General features: G+C 30.3%; 1 protein-coding gene across 1 annotated transcript; it reads left to right on the forward strand.

The window, feature by feature from the left end:
- The first annotated feature begins 10,044 nt into the window (after positions 1–10,044).
- LOC135144698 (claw keratin-like) lies at positions 10,045–12,628 on the forward strand. Its single transcript, XM_064076755.1, has 2 exons — positions 10,045–10,155; positions 11,935–12,628. Exons 1-2 carry the CDS (start codon positions 10,141–10,143, stop codon positions 12,454–12,456), a joined length of 537 nt encoding a protein of 178 aa, XP_063932825.1. The 5' UTR covers positions 10,045–10,140; the 3' UTR covers positions 12,457–12,628.
- Positions 12,629–16,234: the final 3,606 nt, after the last annotated feature.

Consider the following 16,234-nt stretch of genomic DNA (forward strand, 5'->3'; position numbering starts at 1 on the left):
CAGATTTTTCCTTATACAAAACAGTACTAAAAAATTGATTAAAATTTTTAAATTTGTACTTCTTAACATGCGTTGTGTTTCTTCTAGGTTATTTAAGGCTGTTTTAAAGGTCATTTTATCTGCTTGCTATATCTATATGTAAATGTTAACAACCGTTCAGGTATCATAATATTTTTTTATTACAACAAATACAATATTGCATGACGACTACGTCTACTATGATTATTCGAACTACTCATAGGAACAGGCATTTATGTAAATTTAATTCTGTTGTGGTCGTCCTTTACTTTACTGTTCAGTAAAAACAATTACAGCCATTAGTAGGTAAAAACCACATTTATCTTTAGTCACAATAAAAACAAATTGCGAGCTATAATTTTCCTTTGCAGTAAAATTACACAAAGTAAAGAATCACAAATTTTGACATTCATTCTGAACGCATCTGTTATCTCAAAAATTATTCGTGTCGGTTTTTGAATTTTTATTTTGTGGTTGTTTGACAATTTTATGTATAACTAATAATTATAGACTTAAAAGATAAGGTACTATGTTGCTAATAATTAAATATAAATTTTGCTATATCTGTCATTCGTAGCCATTATTATTATTATTTTTTACTTTCTAGAAAATCTATGGTTGTAATCATAAACAAAATTGTGAATTACAAAAAAAAAGTAAAAATACAGCAGTATAAGATGCAATTAAAAAAAGATATCCACAAGTTGAACTTGATGAAAGTTTTGCTGGATAAATCCGATCTAAAATGTGGAAAATATTGTGTCTATACTTAGGATTCATCTTCATTTTTTTAGAATTGGTTTATACAAGGTACTCAAAAAAATGAATGAACGAAGCAATTTATTTTTTCTATCAGATGAAGAACGGTTCTCCCCATTTTTCGTAAAATTTGAGAATGCAGTTATTATATTAGTATTACACTGTACCTATTCAAATTAAAATAGGCGTCCTTGATAAATTACAGGAAAAATCGAATTACTGTGGTGTAGATCTTTTATTGCAACAGACCATGTTGAATTTATTATATTGCTTACTGTAACTTGTTATTGTTATGGAAAACTCACATAAAATATACGCATAGCATGCTCCTTTACCTATACTTAAACACACATATTTTTATTTTAACTTATGTGGGTTATCACAAAAAAATAAAATTCGCAAAATCAAATTTTATAATTTTTCGAAGAAGCTAAATTTGTTGAACTGTACTTCGAGGACGAGGAAACTTCTTTTTGATACCTCATAGTATTTTTTTTATTCGAATTAATATTTCATTTGTAGTTAGTCTGCACCATTCCAAATTAAAACTTATTCAGCGTAAGAATTTAGTGAACACGTAAATTTCGTTTAAGTAGTATAGAGACTTACCTACCATGATTATTCAGTTATTTAAAAAAATTCACAACGAAAGTGAATGATAAATTGGAAGTTGAAGAGAAAAACACTTTTTAAATAATTGGACATCAAATATACATATACCATTAAAAAAAGCTTTTGTAGTATCTTGATCGTTGAGAAGCAACTTTTAAGTGGGATTTATAAACTTGCTGTTGATGTTGAAGTTCCCATTGCAGTTGCTTTAAGAGCTGAAAACTGTCATTTATAAACTCCGTTGCTAAGTTGCCGGTGATAGTAACTTTAATGTTCAACTTTTGCCATATTTAAAGGAGTTGTAGAAGAAAAGTGGAGGATTTAAGTTGATTTATACAAAAATTTACCATTAGACATGTTTTAAGTTTCTAGTTGTGAAAAGATGACTACACATACTAAGAAAAAAAGGCAAAATGTAGCCCCGCCCACCCGCCCCATCTCAATTGTGATGATTTTTTTTATTCGTCGTGAGCCAAGAAGGCGGAGCTTAATTGCAAAATCCTTATTTCTCTCCGAGAAATTAAAAACATGTTTTTGAGTATCGTGTTGTTCCAAAAATACTATGTATATTAAGAAAAAATTAAAGTCAAAGATTAAGCTCCACCCATACCTGCCCTGGTCTAAATAGGGCGGAGACTAATTGCAAAATCCATATTTCCTTACAAAAATTTATCATTTTAAACGTGTTTTAAGTTTCTAAGAAAAAAAAATGATCACAGTTGAGATGGGGCGGGTGAGCGGACTTACATTTGCCTTTTTGTTTTAACATGTGTAGACTTCTTTTCACAATATGAAATTTAAAACATGTTTAAAATGGAAAATTTGTACAAGGAAATATCGATTTTGCCCTATAATTGTAAAATCCATATTTCCTTGCAAAAATGTACCATTTTAATGATATTCTAAGTTTCTTGTTGTGAAAAGATGGCTATGTAAATTAAGAAAAAAAAGACAAAATATAAGCCCCCTTATTTTGCTACGAGAAATTACCATATGAAATATGTTCTTTAAGTAATCGTGTTATACAAAGAAAACTAAATGTATTAATTGAAAATGAAAACCAAAAGAGAAGCCCCACCCATCCGTCTCGATCTCAATCGTGATGAATTTTTCATTCGTTGTCAAACCGAGGGGCGGAGCGTAATTGCAAAATCAATATTTCCCTATACAAATTTACCATTTTAAACATGTTTTCCCTTTCTTGTTGTGAAAAGAAGACTACACGTATTAAGAAAAAAGGGTAAAATGTAAGCCCTTGTAGTTATAATAAAATCTGCTTTTGGGACGAATAGCAATAACTCTTGTTGGTTTAAACGTCGAGAACTATCTTTAACAATGCACAAATACTGACAGAAAGCTACAGTGTAGAAAATGACGGCAGCTATTTAAAATATGAGGGTTTCGGTAAACTTGTAATTAAATGGCTTAATGTTAGTGGACTTCATTATCTCTATCAAAATTTAATTTTCGTGGAATTAATGCTTTCAACCAGAAAAATGTCCCCCTTCTTCAGTGGATTTTCCTTCAAGTTAGCAGCACTGCACACTACCGCAGTTTGATTGGTTGAAAACCCAACGTCAACATCAACGTAACGGCGGAAGTTAAAAGTTGGTCATCTCGAACGTCACCTCAACGGCGTGCCAACTTTCAACGTCAATGTCAACGGATACCTTTGTCAACGGCGAACAGCAACATCAGCGACAAGTTTATAAATCGACTTTTAGAATACATACGTAAATTCGCAAGTACCTATTATAGTTGTAAAATCTAAAACTTTCAAGTTGTTGCCAATCCTTACTCATAGAGACTGAAATAGTTTTAAAACTCAAAACTACTTCAAAATAAATTGCTGTGAAATAAAGTTTCAAAATATCGATAAAATATATAAATATTACTTAATTTCATATAAAATTTAAATTATAATATGAATTTAACACTACTACAACTGAGGTAAACACTTATCTTTCTATAGTGTTTGGTATTAATATTGACGGATCAATTTACTTTGGCGCAGTAATAAGTAAGTACATACTTATACCGGTTCGTACCTAGTATTTATTTTGTGGAGCCACTGAATTTTTCCAAAGCTTTATGAGATACGACACTTCAATTTTTTGAAATTATCACCGGTTAAGGAATTAAAACAATTTGCAATCAACAAAAAAAATATTTCAATTTACAAACGATTTTCTAGCAGATGTTGTTTTTTAACTTAACCAGCAATTATATATGTATAAGGTATATAATCTCAAGGAATCGAATAGCTTTAAACGCTTTTATGTTAACTGCTATTCATATTCCTAATATTTAAAGCTTATACTTAGGAATAGATTTCCGAGAAATTTTATCTGTGCATTGGATATAAAATTTGGCAAAACACTTAATATCGATATACGGATGTCAAAACAATAACTGAATACAATAATTAAAAATATTGTTTATATTACTTATCCACTCTAAAAAAAAATCATGTCATGTGAATACATATACTTTTATAAAATTTAATTTAACATTTCGACTCTGACTGGTTTGTAAGATGTCTTAAAAAAAATTAATGCACTTCATTTAGTGTTTAATGTATGAAAGGACTAAGGGGTTGGTGCAAACCGTTAACCCGAAAGTTTGACTTGATTAAGTCCAAATTTCGAAGTAATGAGTAAAAATATTTTTAGTTAATCGTCGCCTGAAAACTTGTTTGATCTACAGACCAGAGCGCTCTCAGGCCAGTGTCGACTCTAACAGCGTTTAGAAGCGTTTTGGTTGGTTTGGACTGTAATTTCTGCGGGAAATAGTTGTTTGGTCGGAATTATTTTTATATTTTGGAAACATTGTGTTCTATTTTCTATGAATTTTTAAATGTTTTTACTGACAATTTTTGTGGCTATTTTCAATACATTGTATGATATTAAAACTGAGAAAAAAAATTGAAAGATTAAAATAATCGAAAACCTGGAAAATCGAGAAATCTAAAAATAGAAAAATTTTAAAAATCGAAAAACCAAGATGACAAGAAATCGAAACATAAAAAAATCGTAAAACCGAAAAATTGAAAAATCGAAAAATGTAAAATTTAAAAAATCGCAAAAATTGAAAAATACACTGACCGGCAAAAAAACCGGCCACCCAGAAAAATTTCGCAAAATCAAGCTTTAAAAATAATTAATTTATCTAGTGATCGTTATTTTATTAAAGAACCATTCACTATTGACACATGAAGTATAAATTAGCAGAAAAAAGAAGCCAACTAAACGCGGAATTAAATTTAATTTAACAAAATAACAGAAACAGAGCGTTTATTAATTGCCAAACTTATAATCAAATGATGAAAAACACTGTTTACAACAACAGCCTCCTTTATTGTTTTTTTTTTTTTAAGAAAATATGGTACTTGGTCTGTTTCTGTTATTTTGTTAAATTAAATTTAATTCTGCGTTTAATTGTCTGCTTTTTTTGCTAATTTGTACCTCATGTGTCAATAGTGAATGATTCTTTAATAAAATAACGATTACTAGTTAAATTAATAATTTTTAAAGTGGTTTGATGAAATTTTTCAGGGTGGCCGTTTTTTTGGCGGTCAGTGTAGAAATATCGAAAAACTGAAAATCAAAAAATAGAAGCATCAAAAAATCTAAGAAAAGAAAAATTCAAAAATCTAAAATTTAAAAACCCAAAAACGAATAATCGAAACTCCAAAATTTAAAAAATCGAAAAATCGAATAATTAAAAAATCGAAACATCTAAAAACTGGAAAAATCGAAAAACCGAAAATCCGAAAAGTAAAAAATCGAAAAATCAAAAGATCGAGAAATTGAGAACTCGAAAAGTCGAAAAATTGACAAACCGAAATAGGCCAAAATCGAAAAATCGAAAAGTTAAAAATTGAAAAATTGATAAATCGAGAAATTGAACAATCAAAACATTGAAACATCGAAATCTCGATAAATCGAAAAACGAAAAAATTTTAAAATTAGAAAAATTCAAAAATTGAAATATTGATAAATCGAAAAGTCATGAAGTCAAAAAATCGAAAAATTGAGAAACCGAAATAGGCCAAAATCGAAAAAACGAAAAGTTAAAAGTTGGAAAATTGGAAAAACGGGACTGAGAAACCGAAATAGACCAAAATAAAAAATCTAAAAGTTATAAATTCGATAAATCGAAAAATCAAAACATTGAAAAATCGGAAAATTTTTAAAATCGAAAAATTGAAAAACAGAAAATGTGAAACCGAGAAATCGAAAAATCGAAAGATTGAGAAATCGAAACATTCGAAAAATTCGAAACTTTGAAAAATTGAAATATCGAAGAACTGAAATGATAAATCATGAAATCGAAAAATCTAAAATTTTAAAAATTGAAAAATTAAAATATCAAAAATTTTAAAAATCTGGAATTTAAAAATCGAAAAATTGAAAAATCAAAAATCTGGAAAATCGAAAATTTGAAGAATTAAAGAAGAAGAAAATCGAAGCACTGGAAAATCAAGAAAAGGGAAAATGAAAACATCGATTAATTGAAAAATCGAAGAATTGATAAAACGAACATTTGAAAAAACGAAAAATTTAAAAAGAGAAAATCTAAAACCGGAAGGTCGAAAATTCCAAAGATTAAGAAATCGAAACATTTGAAAAATTCCAAAATTTGAAAAATTGAACCATCGAAGAACTGAAATATCGAAAAATCCAGAAGTTAAAAATCGAAAAGTCGAAGAATCGAAATATGTATTGAAAAATCCCTAAACTGAAATTTAGAAAATTTGAAAAATGAAAGAAACTGAAGAATGGAAAACTGGAAAATCTCAAAACTGAAACAAAAACTGACAAATTAAAAAATTGAAAAATTGATAACCCAAAAAGTAAAAAAAGTGAAGTCAAAAAATCAAAACCTGAAAAAATTGAAACCCTGAAACATTAAAAACATAAAAAATTGAAAAATTGAAAAATTGAAGAAATGAAAAATCGAAAAATTGAAGAATTGAATAACTGAAAAATCGAAACAGTCGAAAGTAAAGAAATTGGAAAACCAAAACATCGCTTAATTGTAAAATCGAAAAATTGTGAGTTTAAGAAAGTCAAAAATTGAAAAATCGAAATATTTAAAAAATTGTAAAATTGAAGAGAAGAAAAATTGAAAAAACGTAGAACCGAAACATCGGAAAATTAAGAAATCGAAAAACTGAAAATCTAAAAATTGAAAAATTGAAAAATCATAAAATCCAAAAATTGCATAATAAATAAAGTGAAAAATCCCAAAAGTAAAATTTCGAAAAATTGAGAATTCGAAAGTTTGAAAAAACAAAAATCGAAAGACAATGTTACTTTTTAACATTTAAAATAGTTTGTCAAATTATTTTATTTTATTGTAAGCTGCATAATTTGTTTTCTACTATCATGCTGCTCTAGCAGATAAACCAGCTGTTAAGAGTTTTGAAATGTAAATTTTGTCATTCGGGAACATTATGTACTAAATCGTTAAGATGTTCATGTATTTTTTTAAAGAAATCGATTTTTTAGAATCTTTAGTGACGCTCCTACAACAGTCAAACATTTTGCTCTTATTTCTAAAATTAATTGTAGCACGAAATCAAAATAAGATTTATGGCTGGATCAACAAATGAACGAACATCATTGAAAGACTTTTCAGCTTGTTGTGTTATTGCTAGATATTTAAATTAAAAAATAATTAAAAATTCATGCAAAGTAGATCCTAACGTTTCCAAAAGATAAAAATAACTACACTTTCCGGGAAAAAATCTATTGCATGATAACGATTCCATCAGGATTATTAATTTGACGAATTTTGCTAGTACCAAACATAATTAAAGAATTATTTCGTAATTAAACAAAAAATAGTTGCATGTCAATAATTAACACATGTATCTACCAAAATGTTCACTTATTCGTTGTAAAGTCCGACCAAGCAATTCTTTCCCGTAGAAATTATGGTCGAAACCGGTTAGGATGTGTATCAGATCACGGAAGATGACTTATAGATCAAATCGCTTCTGAACGCTTAGAGTCGACATTGGCCTGAGTGCGCTCTGGTCTGTAGACCAAACAAGTTCTCAGACGACGTAATGTAGTCGAAATTTGGGTTAATTTATTGGAAATTTTCAATTAAGTTTTAATGATTTCATTTTAATCTTAGTACGTTAATTACTATTATTTTGACCAAATACTTTATAACGCTATTTTAAGAATTTATTTAATAAGTTGTCCAAAGTAGCCCTATTTAGGGTAGCTTTCTTCGAAAATTATTATTTTGTTGTTATTTTTGAAATTACCAGCTGTATAGTACGCACACGAAATACTGCAGGAACTGTTTGTTCAATTTTATAAAAATTATCTTAAAAAAAAGGTGTAAAGTGATAATGACAAAACTTTCTTCGCTCCCAAAATACAATCAAACAAATCCATATAAATTTTGATCAACGATTGACAACGCTTACGATAACCTTAAAGTTTTCAAAGCATTCGATTCTGCGGTTTCTAAGTTAAATAGTAAAATGTTGTTATAAATTTATGACTCTCATTTTCTTAAAATCTGGACGCCTAAGTTAAAAAATCAAGCGATCTAATATAATCGCTAATAGCTGACACACAGATGACAAACAGATGGAAACGGGAGACCTATTGTTTTATACTCCAGATGTCATACAATGTGGAAAAAATATTACATTAGCTGTTTGCCACATGAATTCTATTTATTACAATACTTCCTTGGTTTACGCTTGGGAACTGAATATATATTTATGTGTTCTATAACATAATATAATATTAATTATATCCTGCAATACAGTACGTTCGTCAAAAATATAAGAACAATATTTAGAAATCCTTATATTGAAAGTGCTTTTGAAGCACAACAAATTCGATGTGACCGTGGGGAGTTCCCTGCCTTCATTGACCTATTCGTTTACAATCCTATTTTATTTTGGGAACTAATTATTTAAGCGATTTTTAACTATCGGGGCGATTGCATTTGGTAGTTAGTAATTCAAATGGGCAATATTACTTTTTTCTCGATAATGAAATTGACAAGGATCTGCAGAATTATTTTATGCTACGCATTCTAGCATTATTTTTTTTGTGAATTATTTGAATAAAAGTTAATCTAAAATTGCATCTTCAAGTGAAATACCAGTTTTAGAAGTGCAGAAAATTCCATTTCGCAAAGAAATTGCTTGTTTACGTCGATAGTAGAGCATTGTTTACTCTGGACATAATCGCAGTAGATTTAAAAGGGTTCTTTGCTCCTTACAATTTGAAAATAATCCTAATATGCTAAATGCAGACGCAAATATGCTAAATATTAACCATTTATTTTTAATATATTTAAAAACAGGCATTGTACCTAACTAAATCACCATAGCAAACAGCCAACTCTTTCCCACTATGACCAATGGGCTTTTCAGAAGGCTATGTGACAAGAATTTTTATTTATAACATAAGCCTAGTGATCAACGGCCAAATTTTCATTTAAATTCATCTTTGAGGCTTGACACGGCTTGCATCACATTTGTTTGTGTTTATAAAGCTCGGTACGCTGGATTTCCCCGGTCAGGCCAACATAAATCACTCGTCTCACAGTTTTTTTCTTTTTGCCCCTTGACGTTGTTATGTATTTTATAATTATCGAAAAGAAGCGGCACCTATAAACAAGGAATTTGTTAACCCAAAAAAGAAATAAAAATCCGAGAAAATATGGAAATCAACAGATTAAAAATATTATTAAAAAAATTGCAAATATGGTTGTCGCTGACGGGGAAAACATCCTGCGTGTGTTGTTATGACGTTATGAGGTTCTTATTAGAATTTTAGATTTATGATGCATGAGATAACAATGCAAATTATAACGCAAAGACGGGAGATTTTTTACTAAAATGTAAATTAGCACTGCGGGAAATGGTGTCTTATGAGATGCTTCAGGAAAAGTTAATTTTATGTCCAGATGATTATAAAGCGTTGCACACATTAACTTTTACGAGATTTATAGGAGTGTGTTATTATTAGTTAATAAATAATCTACACTTTTTTCTGTTTTAATACAGTAAGATTGCAATTACATAACTGAAATTTTTTCCCAAGAAGTTTAGAATCTCCTAGCTTAGCTTGATTATATCATTTTTTGCAAAAATAGTTAATTAAAGAATGATATTCAATAATTGAACAATATTTTTAGAAAATTCATATAGATATACTACTCTATCTTAAATTGCGCTTTATACAAAATAAATAACTTATGAAACACAAAAAAATAATAAAAAAATTATGTAATTTAATTTTTGTATTATCAAATGGTATTATTGTCAAATTTTTAATTCATTTCATAAGTACTTCCACCAACTAAGTAAAATTATAAAAAAAATGTCGTTTGATGCAGTAAGTATAAGATATAAAAATGATAATGCCTTTGTTAATTAACCTGCATCTAACTAGGTAATGAATTGCAACAAATTATTATAACGTGATTTGCAGTTTGAGACAAAACTCATGCAGGTGTGAACGTAATGCAAATATATTAAAATATTTTCTTCGTCGATGGTCTTTGTCAAGGTACATTTTTCAGCATTTGAACCTGCTTAGCAGAAGTTCTTGCAGCATCTTTGTTGAATAGGTGCACCATTTTGGCCTTGACCAGACCCGATTGAAGACGGAGCACTGATCAGTGGCGGTCATCAGCCTTAAGACTAGAATATAAAAGCCTCCACCTCGACATTGCCGCCAAACACAACTAGTGATATTGTCTAAGATGGTGCATAAAATGGTAAGTGATTTTTTTTTATTTTAAATTTAAGTAGCAACAGAATACGTTTTTTAAATACGTTTTTATTTGTGAATTTTCACCATTAATTCAAAATTTTTGGAAAAATATTGATGTCGCTCTATTTTAATTTTACTTAGCAAATTTCTATTTTATTCTGAATTTAATGCTGATAATATTAAATATTTTTTAAAATAACTCTTGCTTATAGTGAAGTGTGAACATTTTTTGTGTCTTTATTTTAAAAAACTCTTCTTTTTAGTGAACTGGGTTAATTTTTTTGCCAATAAAAAGGATTTTTTTTTATTTTTTTTTTTTGAATTTTCAAATTTAACTATCTTATTATAGTGTACATGTGTGTGATAAGTTTAATATATATCTACAGTTTTTTTAATCACTACTTAATGAATTTATTATTGTTGAAAATATAGTAGAAACAAAATTGCGATAATTTTAAAAATGAAAGTATAAATCTGTACCTGAGATTAACTTATGTGATTTACTGGTTCAATATCACTCATTCCTCATGGACTATTAAAGAATGTTTCAACATATTCTCATAGAACTTACTTGTTACCTGCAGTTTAAAATTATTTTTGATGATCATTTAGAATTCCATTTAATATTATAGACAAAAAACCTTTTCTTAAATAGAACATATATTTTGCGAATTCAAATTCCTTGTCATAGAGGATAGAAGGAAAAGGTATATCTCAGAATTTTCTACCTAACAGGTTTCAAAATAATTGCACTTTGCAAGCCTGAAATTTTGCAAAAAAATTGTTTTGACTCAAAGAAGAGGTACATTTCAAATGAAAAGTACCTTGCATTTTATAAATATGCCGGATTTGACTTTAAGGATTTTTTTTGTGGGGGAAAAACGGTAGGTAACTTTCTGAATTAATTGTCTTGTGTAAATAAGCTGTATTTTATTAAATTTTCATACATTTCCCAGGTCAAAATGGCACGTTTTTAAAAATTAATTTTAAATGTTTTAACCATAAGTATTAAGTATCTACAGAAAAAATATACAAGGTATTCTAATTAAAACAATACAGCTTCTAAAAGGAATACCTGAATAATAATTAAAAATAATTGTAATGTTTTATCGTAATGTACCAAGATATTTTTCTTTCATTCGCTCACAAAAAGTTTGTAATTTTTCAATACTAAAGCGTGATTTTTAGACCATTTTGTTGCTTTTGTTGAACATGGCCCTTTTCTAAATTTCAATGAAAATATTTATTTGCTTAGTTATCTGATAATAGTTTTTTTTCTCTAAGAATGTAGTTAAAATTATTAACTTGATAAATTGCAAATGATAATTTTTTAGTGATAATTAAAACAAAGTTATTTTACTACACAAAAAATTAAACACCGCAAAAATTAAAAAAGTCTAAATTACATAATTCATTGACCTATTAACACATCTTTTGGAATTGTTATTAAGACCCACCACTGACCCGGAAATGACCGGCATTCAGGCAAGACTTCTATCATTACGGGTACTAAGACCAAGTAATGATATGCATTGATTAGATTATTATTATTATTATTATTATTGTTATTTAGATAATTAAATTTATTCCATAGACAGTTTACGCAGTATATGAACTATTCGGAGTCAAAAAATGGAGGTTAATTATTTTCAGTTATTTTATCACCGTAGGATGTCATTTTCCTTGTTGTAGTTACCACAAGTGTTCACGCTTTTGCAACCAACAATACTCTTTCACACCATATAATAATAATAATATGTAATAAAAAAATACTTATTTTCAGATGATAACTGTCTTTGCGACAGTGTTCCTTCTCTCCTCTTCATTAGCACTTCCAGTCGAAGAGCCAAGCCCGATTCAAAAAAATGAACCAGAACCTGTAGCAGCAACACAAGCAAGTGATAACCCTCCAGAATCCCAACCTCTCGAAAATAAAGAACCTGTAATACAAGAATCACCCCCATCTCTAGGGGGACTATCACCAGAAGATGTCCCAGTTCGTTTAGGACCAGTCCTAGAAGGTGGAGATGCTCCAGTACCCCAAGCCCTGCCTGGTGGCGATGCTGCAGTACCTCAAGCAGTAGCAAATCCTGAAGAAAAGTCGGATTTGGACACCGCCAATACTTTCTGGGGTGGTTACTATGGTTACAGGCCGTACTGGGGCGGATACGGCGGGGGATGGAGGAGAGGTTACGGTGGATGGGGCGGATATGGCGGATATGGCGGTTACGGAAGAGGTTTCGGAGGTTATGGAGGATGGGGTTGGGGCGGTGGTTGGGGTGGTCGCCGGTATTACTGGGGTTAATTAGTAGTTTAAGTGTACAATGACGAACTGGCAATTGAAACGAGACAGAGCTGAGAACTGAGAGTTTTTTAAACGATTGTACTTAAAAGTATTAAACTGTGGATGTATTTTAGTTTTAATTTAAACTAGTGTCATTTTGGTATTAACATTTAAATAAAAAACTGAAACAAGACGTATTTTTATTGTTGAAAGTGTACATTAAGCTTAACATACAAGACAAACTATTAACTAAAAGAATATGGAATAATTTATTCGGTTATGTATTGTATGTTAAGAGATTTTTACGATATAAATTAGGTATATATGGTGGACTGTGTGTAGAATTGGAGAGAGATGAATTATGAATTGGAAATGATGAAGTCAATACAGAAAAGGACGTAAAATTCACAAGAACGAAAAGTTACCCAAAAATATTTTACTGGAAAGAATATTTTGGGAAAATAAATTTAGTAGACAAAAAAAAAATAGAAAATAATGGTAACAAAATGAAATAAAATAGAATGTCTAGTTAAAAATTTGTATAATGCAAGATAATTCAGTTTTACATTTTTTTAAATTCATGTTCTGTATCTGGAAATTTATGCGAATCTCCTCAAATAACAAAAAAAGGATCCATTTATTTGGCGCATCCACCATTTTTAACGAAATATTACAATTACGCAATTTCCTCCGGATTTGTACAAGTCAAGCGGAAAACTAATTTGATGTGCAAATTTTAAGTGAAATAATTTGAAATTAATTGTAAATTAACTCCAAAGTATTTAAAAATACTTATCCCTATTTTAAGTTTGACTATAGGCAACTAATAATACTATCACCATCACCTTGATCACACCAGCGTTTAAGAGTGTGCAAAATTCCAAAGCAGAGTTTTGCTGTTTTTTAAGTTAAATTGCTAAATTTTGTTGTACTTTTTACTTTGTTTTCCAAAAACCTACAGTATTATTAATAAGGCTAAAAATATGGATGGATTAAAAATAAATCACAGGTACAGAAGCATATTATTTTGTACATTTTAAATAGTTAGGAATTCCTTAACAAAATTTTGGGACAAAACAACAACAAATATGTAGCGATTGTTTCTTGATACTCAATTTATAAAAAGGAAGAGATAAATTAATAATCTACTTACATTTTTATTAATATTGTGGTGACCGAATTTGAATCAAATTTTCGCGCTGAATTTAATTGACAGCGACACGAAATCACATTAGAATAATTTTAATTTGAAAGAAAAAAAAATTCAATCGAAAAATCATTAAACATAGGCCTTGTGCACGTTTAGTTATTTTCATGACAGTTGGTAGTTCTGCTTGTTAGTTAGAGGGCTGAGTATGAGAGGGCGGCTTGGTAGGGGAGAGCGGCATGTTGAAAGCATGGGTCATTGTTGTTTTGCTTCGGTAACGTGCAAGTGCATGGTGAAACGACGCTGTAAGTAGCTAAGTTAAATTAGTTGGTTTGGTAGTTAATAAAAGAGAGGAAGCCTTTTTTTAACGAAAAGTAATCGTAACGCCGACGGCGCCTAGTTTTTCCTAACCCGCGCGGCTAATTCTTGCGGCTTTTAATCGGAAAAAGTGCGGACTTTCGTCCAACGCGGACCACGTAGTGTAAATTTGTTTTATTGTTAGTAAATTCACCGATAAGGTTAGTTTTTTTTTAATCGTCAGCTAGTGCTAACACAATTTAACAATCAGGATTATTTAAATAAACCACTTGCTAAAAAATTTCATGAAATTCACTTAGTCCGGATAACACCTTTGTTGTTTAATTATAAATAACTTTCTGGATGCATATACGTAAGTGTTACATTATAACGCTTCTTAATTCTTCACATAAGATCGGTAATAGTTCATTTCCGGTAGTTAAAATAACAAAATTCATTATACTGTGAACTGACGGGGGGTTAAAATAATGTTTTCCCTTAGGCAGTTACCATCGTCATTAGCATCGTAATCATCATTACATCACTGAGGCATGTCCCCGCAACGCTAAAGTTTGATTACATCACTGAGGCATGTCTTCGCAACGCTAAAGATTGATTACATCAACGAGACATGCCCTCGCAACGTTAAAGATTGATTACATCACTGAGGCATGTCCTCGCAACGCTAGAGATTGATAACATCAACGAGGCATGTCCTCGCAACGCTAGAGCTTGATAACATCATCGAGGTATTTCCCCGCAACTTTAAAATTTACATCAACGAGGTATTTCCTCGCAACGTTAAAATGTACATCATGAAAGTATTTCCTCGGAACGTTAAAATTGACATCACCGAGGTATTTCCTCGCAACGTTAAAATTTACATCACCGAGACGCTTTTTCCTCGATATTTTTGTATTTATTTATTGTGTTTTGTTGGGGTAACCAGTTCACGGTATTTTAAACTCTCAAAGTAAATTGTTTTTAAGTAACCAATCATTTGGATCATGACATAATTTTATATAATGTAAACTTTTTGTTTAAGTCATTGATAAAGTGTGGCAAGAATTCATCTCATGTAAATTTTGTTAACTTTGTAATTTTTCACCTGATAGAATATTTCTCTATCTCACAATTTTAACATCAGTAATTTTATTTGCTGTGTAATTTTAATTGAACCTAAATTTCATGCTCTGCAGTTTTAACCTCACATAATATTTTTCTTTGCACAAGTTTATTTCACACCAGATTTTTTATTTTTCATAAATCTTTGCTAGTTTTGATCATAAAAATATTTTGTTGAGGAATGTTTCCATCGTATAAATTATCTGAATTTTAATCTCACATAAGAAGTATTTGTTGTTTAAAATTTCACAAGATCATATGGTGAATTTAAATGTTGTTTATTGCCCTTTGAAGTTTTGAGACTTGTTCAGTTGTTGTTAATATCAGAATTAAAAGAAATTGGACATTTAAAATGGAATTGAGGTTAAATAACACTGAAACACGTAGCAGAAGCGGAGGGCGCGGCTCCTAGTGGGGCTAGTGGGATTTGTCGCGCCATCTGCACAAGGGATGCAGGCTCTGAGTAAATTCAGTAGGAACTGTCTGGACGATGAGACGTTGTCAGCTTGTTTGTAAACGTAACTTCCGATCTCTAGTTTTCGACCGTAACGGCCTCGTTAGGACGGCATGCTCGTCCTAGAGATGTGTAATATGCTTGCGATAGAATCACCCTCGCGCGGGGAGAACAGCCCCGACCGGTAGCCCCAAACTTCACTTGTGCTAGAACGCCCCATGGGTATTTTTGTTGTGCTTCTGTTAACTGCTGAAACTTTAAATTTGACGCCACACGCCCGTAATAACTTGTGTATTTGCATCCAGTTACTTTAATTCAGATTTTGCTTTGTTTCTATTAAATTTGTGATATTCAAATATTTGCATTGATTCAAAACATAAACGTAGCGTTTTTGCACTTGTTTGGTTTCCCATATGTATATGTTTGTCAATTCGCGGTTCTCTTTCTTTCATATTTTTATGTGTTTCATTTGCGATGTGTTATATGTGGGTGAATAAACCATAGGGGATTTTTGGGACTGAGGAGTGAAGGAGAGATGGCTAGCCACGAGTTGCCCTTACTCGCAGCTCATTTTCCTCCTAGAGAGGGAGTGCGATTTTTAGCCCCCTCCCAAAAATGTTGTCTATTATTTCTTGCGCTCGCAACTCACACGCAATGTATGCTCACTTGTATGAAAGGATGTCTTCCCGCCATGTTTACAAAAAACACACAATGTAGGTTTCTTTTTTGTTAGACGATCACAGCCAAGGCCAAATTTTGAGTTTTTGAATTTTTCG

This window comes from Zophobas morio, unplaced genomic scaffold (genome assembly GCF_036711695.1).
Source record: "Zophobas morio isolate AGI-343-1 ecotype UQ-CSIRO unplaced genomic scaffold, CSIRO_AGI_Zmor_V1 ptg000108l, whole genome shotgun sequence".
NCBI classification, from domain to species: domain Eukaryota; kingdom Metazoa; phylum Arthropoda; class Insecta; order Coleoptera; family Tenebrionidae; genus Zophobas; species Zophobas morio.